General features: G+C 34.2%; 1 protein-coding gene across 1 annotated transcript; it reads right to left on the minus strand.

The window, feature by feature from the left end:
- Positions 1-1721: 1721 nt before the first annotated feature.
- On the minus strand, positions 1722-5597 carry LOC133852641 (F-box/LRR-repeat protein At4g14103-like). The gene is made up of 4 exons (XM_062289409.1): positions 5492-5597; positions 4211-5184; positions 2079-2237; positions 1722-1997 (listed from the first exon to the last, which is right to left on the minus strand). The coding sequence occupies exons 2-4, from the start codon at positions 5162-5164 to the stop codon at positions 1722-1724; spliced, it is 1389 nt and encodes a 462-aa protein (XP_062145393.1). The 5' UTR covers positions 5165-5184; positions 5492-5597.
- Positions 5598-7331: the final 1734 nt, after the last annotated feature.

Genomic DNA, 7331 nt, shown 5'->3' on the forward strand with positions numbered 1-7331 from the left:
TAATTTTAGTTGAGAGCATAACTAGGACAGGAGGAGCTTTAGAAAGAATGTGGTTCAGAGTGCTGTTTGCCTGCAACTTCCACCTTGATGTACAATGTAGATATTTATTTCCTTTGTAAATGTTGCTTAATATCCCAGCCTTTCATTTGTTCCATTTGTAATATTGCCGTAAATACTTGACGGCTAGTAACGTTTAAGAATTTGTATAGCTTGATAACTCATGCATCTGTAACTTATGTATCTTTGAATATAAATAAGAATGCATACTCTGTTTTTGGTTAAGATAACCAAATCAGTTTTTCAAATTATTACAGATCATTTGTAAAGGTCCAATTTATCTATCTTTTTCTTTTGTTCTTCCTTTGTCCCCCTCTATTTTCTCTTCTTCATCAACACGTCTACTGCCACCCCAATGCTTGTTGCGGTTCCATCCCTGACCCTTCCCCTCCATATCTTCCTAAAAGATAGAAAAATAAATAGCAATTGTTACTGCCCAGAGCCAGTTTCTTGGTCGGTTATAACAGGACCGGAATTGCACCCCTACCCTGTATGTGTATTTTCAATATCCAAAAGTCGTGTTTGTAGAAATTAAGGATGTCAATCGTCATATAATGTATTCATGTTGTGTTGATCCACTTGCGCCATGTGGTTGTGTATGTATGTTGTTTGGGGACAAAGATTTTCTGTAGTTAGTCTATAAATTAATTGTTACTTGTTTTTTATTTTATTTTAATAAAATCGATTTATAAAAAATTGGCTTGTATCACTTAAGCACGTAATTTTACATATTAAGGATTACTAGATTAGAGGTATCACTTAACTAGCTAGGTTGGAAAATTCCTTAACCCAATTTGAAAGGCAAATATGTCCAATAAATATAAGGATATTTGACTTCTTTGGTGACATTCTATCGCGGGTAGGAGTAGAAGGATTTGAAATGGAGAGGATACCGGTTAGTATATTTAAGAGGATGAAATGGTCATTTTTTATTTTATTTTTTAAATTACCATTTTACCTTCTCAATTGAACTAACCGACTCCTCTCCATTACATTTAAAATGGAGACGATCCATTTTTCGGGTAGCAAGGGATGAAATTCATTTTGATTATCAGTGTTCTATTTGATGGATGATTAAATTCATAACTACTTTTTACTTGCTTTAAAAAGTAAAAATCAAATTTATTACATTATCTTACAAATTTTTTTGATAAGTTTTTCATTACATTATCTTACAAATTAATGTGACAATATAACATAACACTTATTATGATAGCCATTAAACTAACCTAAGCAAATATGATGTCAAACCAACAGCTCACCAACATAGTACGGATATCCACACTGTAATAAAGCTTTTAGAAACATTCCATGAATATACTAAGATGTTCAAAACACAATATGCTTGAGAAAAAAGGTAACAACACTGACATTTTTGGCTGATTTGAATAATTCCATGTTTTTATACATTTAGCAGAACAATAAAGGGAAAATTCAAATGATCGACATATTTTGTGAGCTTGTATAGATAATAAGAAAAATAACCAAAAAAGTTTAAAAAAGAAATTAAAAACAAAAATAGAAAAAACAAACACTGAACACCTAAAATTAGCATAAAAAGCTAAAGGATTCAAAACTAATTATCACAAATAACATAAACCAACATTTCACAACATCATGTTTGTAGTTGTAAGGAAGAGGAATTAAGGACTTTAGGTAAAGGCTCATTGTAAAACAATTTTACAATTTTGTGACCCTTTAGGGATCTCTATCAACTGTTTGTAGAGATTTTCTTGCTTCTCTAAGTTCCCTGCCAAGCGCTCAGAGCAAAATATAACTATTTCATCCAAAACAATAGCATTCTTGAGCAAAATCTTAATAGCAGAAAGTTCCTCACTTTCTCCATCAAAATCACATACTTCAATCCACTTGAGATGGGACAAGAAGCATGGAGGCAATGGGTCTAACATCCAATCATCGTTCTCCCACAACCTGATCCCCTAAATTATCATACAAATTAAAAAGTTTTAGCCATGCTAATAAATCAGCAATAGGATGGAATACAAGTACAATAAAGTTACCTCAAAAAACTTCATAGTTTTGAGACAAGGAGAGTTCTGTAATATCCTCAACAGTCCTACACAGCCAAGATCTATTGCCCAATCCTCAAAAAATACTAAATCCGTCAAGTTATTGAACATAGGTAGATGAGATAAGCGTTCTCCTGCATTTCTCAAAGCCTAAGAACAAAATAAAGCAATGCAGCATAATTAAAATACTTCCAAGAACAAAGAAAAAAATAAATGACAAATGCATTATAAAAGCATTATTGAAAAATGTAAGGCTCCACTAATTACGTATGCAGTATACACAGGAGGGAGTTCCAACAAGCCCAAAAACCAAAAATCAGCAAAAACACCCACAACTCAACCAACCCAAAAAGCCCACAAACTCAAAACCCACAAGACAAAAAAGCCCAAAACTTCAAACGCCAACAAGTGTGAGCCTTGCCTTTCCCATGCCTAGATGATGCTCCATTCGCATCATAGTTATAAGAGCATTCAAAATTCAGAATCTCCCTTCTACCCTTAACCTCCCAAGGGGTATCCTCTATTGAGTCTTTGATCCCCTCATCCCCCAACAAAGTCCAATCTAAAAAGGTAGCAAGGAGAAAACACCCAAAGGGTACAGAAACTCTCCATCCTCCCATCACCAACAAAAACCTCCGGAGACGGACCAAATCCAATCAACCACTTTTGCAATTGAACCAAGCCTGTCACCTTCTCCATCACTACAGACAGGACACCGACAGTAGACGTTGCCTCGACAATCAAGGTCTCCTCCATATTCAAAAATCTGATATTCCTCAACTTGCGGTTATATCACCTCACAGGTTTAGGGGTCAGCATTATAACCCTAAACCCTTCGTCGGAACATAGGGCCAAGCCAAAGAAACTGAATGCAGTGGAATCTAGAGCTATACTTATCTTCCATCAAATCCGACGAAGTTGCCGTCATAGGTTCATTGGCGACACCGAGTTCACTGGACCAATCCCATCAAACCGAAAAACCCCCAACAGAGTCGTCAAAACCAACCCATTAAACAAAAACCTATTCAATAATTTCCAATCATTCACTAATGTAGGTAGTCATATGGATTTAATAGTAAGAGATTGGATGGGATCAAGGTAAGACTTAGGTTCAGGTCTTACCAAGCAATAGAAGAATTGTGTTTAATATCAATAAAACATAATCTAAGAGTAGAACATAAACAATATATGGAAACTTTCATTGTAACAACCCACCTCCAATATTGTCCGCTTTTAGTTCCCCTGAACTAGACTTCTCAGGAAGTTACCCATCCTGGTACTACTCTCGCAATAGCAAGCTTAACTACGAGATTTTGATAGGTTTATTGCCATCACGGCTTTAAAACGCGTTATTGTCAAAAATGATATGTTTATACATATAAGCACATCTCCATTTCCAGGCAATGTGGGACGTCACATTTATCATTCCAATAGAAGCAATCAGAGTAGCACTTATCCAATGGTTTTCTAAATGCTATACAGATACAAACCCCATTTGGTCACATACTTTCTAAAAAAGAAGAAAACAAAAAGAATGAATTAATTTATGAATAGAATACATTCTCCTTCGATATCTTTATTAAGTTTGAGTATTGCATGAATATATTTCAATTTCAACCACTTGATTTGTGAGCATCTTAAAAAAATTACAAAAACAAGAGTTCTCATCACTAAAGTAATTAACTTGACAATCGAATGGTAAATCAGGAAACTACAACCGTCTTTGAAATTTTACATAAACTAAAATCCATAATATAATTGTACTTTTTTAAGTTGTATAGAATTACCTGATTTTTTATGGGAGTGGCGTGAAACACCTTGAGAAATTTCTCAAGTGAGAGCATGATACAAATGTTAGGAGAACACCCTTAAAGTTTAAATTGCTTAAGATCTTATCAATAATACTCTTTGTGTCATGACATTTTCTCATCCACAAGAATGCTTGTCTAACATCTGTCATCACTCAAATAGCATGAAAACATAGAAGGGTAAATTTCCTTTATATGGGACTGGCTTTATCATAGCACATTTATGCAAGCAGTTCAAGTAGGAGTTGATTTTTCCATAATTATGTTGATATGTTACAGTAAAATTTGAATTTACAAAGAGAGAAGCAGCCATACCTCAACCACCTCATCGGAAAGTAATAGTAATTTAACGTTGGAGAGCCCTGTAAGAAGTTTACACACGCGATGAGCAATTTGAGCTGATGTATCATAAGAAATCATACTAATCTCTGCCTTTTCCAGTGAGAATGACTTGTATAAGCAATAGTCGCTGAACAGTTCACCAGTGTAATTAAATTCTTTTAGACCAAATGCAAAAATCATAATCTGACAACCATCCCCATAACTCGAATTTGGCCTCTCAAATTCCGAAATTCTCAGAGAATGAAGCTTGGGAACAGAAAGATGCACAACCTTGAGACTCCCCCAGCTGCAATCGTGTAAACACAATTTCTCAAGGACTGGCATACCATAAAATAATTGTTCGATTAAGTACTCATCCGAAAATGTAACACTTTCGATTGTCAAGGTCTTTAGATTTGAGAAACAAATTGCAGTGGGAAGCTTCAGAATAATGGGCATATAAAGGTGTAAGCTTGTCAGTGTCTTACAGGTAAACAAGCAGTAAGGGAGAAAAAATTCTCCCTTGAAATTGTCAAGACTAATATCCAACTCTTGAACATTATGCCTCACAGCGGCAGAGATCCAGGTATTAACACGAGATGCATCACGTAGCACATCACAAGAGAGATTAAATCGTTTTATAGCATAGGAGCCACGAAGACAGAGCACCCTTTCCACAAAATTCATCAAAAGCCTTCTCTTAGCAGGCGACGACAGCTTCAAAAGTTCTCGACAAAAATCTAGATTGGGAATAGATGCCCATCTGTATTCCCAGCTTTTAGAAAGTACGCTTGTCCTAACGGCGTCTTTTGTTGGAAGAAATGACAGGATGTGTCGAAGAACCTCCTCAGGTAAGTCACCTAAGCATTTGCTCTTCTCATTAATGTCCTCTTCTTCGTTCAATTTCTTCTTCTTTTGGGGTTCTTGAATCAAACAAGTTCCCTCCATATATAATTCAGCTGGTTCCCCTAATTCATCCAATACTTCGTGAGACACAACAATCTCTACAAAAGGCTATATTTAGGCTTCAAATGAAAACTTTTTAGAAACATATTGACACTTTTACATAAAGAAAGTTACAAACATTCAGCTAAACACGTGATGAGCATTATTTTGAGCTACAAACGAAGGTTTTCACAAGGAAGAATGCTTAAGGAAAATTTTAAGCAATCAAAATTACATGTGATCATGATAGTAAAAAACATCTACAAGACTTTCTTAAGGAAGAATGCGTAAAAGGATCGTAAAAACAAAGGTTGGTTAGTTTCCGCTCACCTCACTCCACTGGCAGTAGCAGATTTAAGGTGACGGAAGAAGCAAGGCAGAGGAGAAATGAGAAGAGACGTCGGAAGAAGATGATCGAAGGTGTTGGGCGTTTGGGTTTGAATTGGTCTTAAACGTTGAGCAGTGCGTCAAGACAGTGAAGTGATGTGATGTGATGTGGCAAAGTATTGTGTTATCAGACGTTGGGCAGTGAGTGAGTCGTGCGTGAGAAGCAATGGTTTAAACGCACCGTTTTGAATAACTGATATTAGTTTTGTTTGTTTGGTTGGGGTTTGGGGTGAAACGCACGTTTGTAAATAAGCCCTGTTAAACCCCTTTTTTACTGTATATAAATTTAAATGTTAATATATTCATGAGTCTCCTCTTATATGGTACTTCATTCTTACTACTACCGTGACATGTAATCAAATTAATTTGATTCTCGTTCTTTCAATCTATTTCTTCATGCCTATAAATTTTAAAAATAAATTCATATGAATTTTAACATTTCAAGGTTTTGTTTTTAATTGTAAAATATATATATATATATATATACAGGTTATAGTTTTATGAGTTAAACGAGTGGACATGTAATTTGTTGTAATATATGTATTACAAACATTATTTCTCTTTTATTTATTTTTTAAATATTTTACCATTTGGTATTAAAATACATTCATAAGTTTGTATGGCAAAAAAAATTAAACTGACTTTTGTTTTGACCATTGAGCTTTATTAAGCCTTGAAAAGTTTTTATTATTTTTTTTCTTCGATTATGTTGACCATTTGTTATTAAAATTAACTTTTAAGGTTTTTTTTTTTAAAAAAAAAAAAAAAACCCTTATCATGTTAACGTTCATGCATGGATTTTAGTTAATTTTATGGCTTTTGTTTTGCTCTTTAAACGGTCTTTTTTTTTTTTTTCTTCTCGAAAAGGTCACGTGACCGTTTGATCAACAAAAAATTATGAGAAATGCTAGAGGTACCAAATCTTTTACTAAGAGATAAGTATCAATATGATGTAGAACTTGTTCATTGGTACTCATAGTATTTCTTTTTATTAATTGTTTTGATCATCTCCAATGAATAAGTTTCACATCATCTTAGCACCCATCTCTTTGTAAAATTTTCAATCCTCCTAGCATTTCTCAAAAACCATTATGGTTCATGGTTTTTTTCTGTTTCAGTTTTCTTCTTCAAACATTACCGTTTTGGTCAAAAATTTATCACACAACTTTAGTTACACCAGAATTTCACGTGTAATCATTAGTTCTTTTTCATTGCTTTCCAACTTATACACGTACATATATATATATATATAGCTTATAAAGGAGAAAAATGTGATTGAACTGTGTTGTTGTTGCAACATTCTTGTTTTCAAGGCATGAGGCCATAGTTTATATTATTAGTTTTTCTTTGGAGAAAAATATTTTTTTTCAAAATCTCCCGTCCACTTTGATCTAAGGGTTGTTCTATGTGATCTTTGTTCTTGAAAGTGTCTTTAACGAAAATAGATGCTATAGTCTAATCTTGAGAGGTTGCATACCAAGAGATTCGATCACACTGAGTTATGCACTCCGATAGACACGAATCAACTTTTAAGGACAATGCTCTTACGTGATTCTATAGTGAGATCTTTCCTTACTTTAAGCCCTTTAATTTGCAATCGTTAAACCCTTAACTTCATTGTAATATAACATTTTGCTTTGTTTTAATGTTTTGATCATTTTCAAGTGACTAAAGGAAAAAGACCTAAAAGCCATAAAAAATCGAGCTTAAAATGAGCAACATGTTTTCTGCCAAGGAAGTGGGATCGAGCACCGCAATTCCTCAATCAAGCTCATAGGCGCTC

The sequence above is a fragment of the Alnus glutinosa genome, chromosome 12 (genome assembly GCF_958979055.1).
Source record: "Alnus glutinosa chromosome 12, dhAlnGlut1.1, whole genome shotgun sequence".
Lineage (NCBI taxonomy): Eukaryota > Viridiplantae > Streptophyta > Magnoliopsida > Fagales > Betulaceae > Alnus > Alnus glutinosa.

What these genes read in the sequence shown, in the direction of transcription:
- LOC133852641 (XM_062289409.1), bottom strand. Translation starts at nt 5,164, where the DNA reads ATGGAGGGAACTTGTTTGATTCAAGAACCCCAAAAGAAGAAGAAATTG. An exon ending in TTTCCGATGAGGTGGTTGAG is followed by an intron (nt 2,238 to 4,210) that starts GTATGGCTGCTT and finishes TTTTGTTCTTAG; the next exon opens with GCTTTGAGAAATGCAGGAGA. An exon ending in AAACTATGAAGTTTTTTGAG is followed by an intron (nt 1,998 to 2,078) that starts GTAACTTTATTG and finishes ATGATAATTTAG; the next exon opens with GGGATCAGGTTGTGGGAGAA.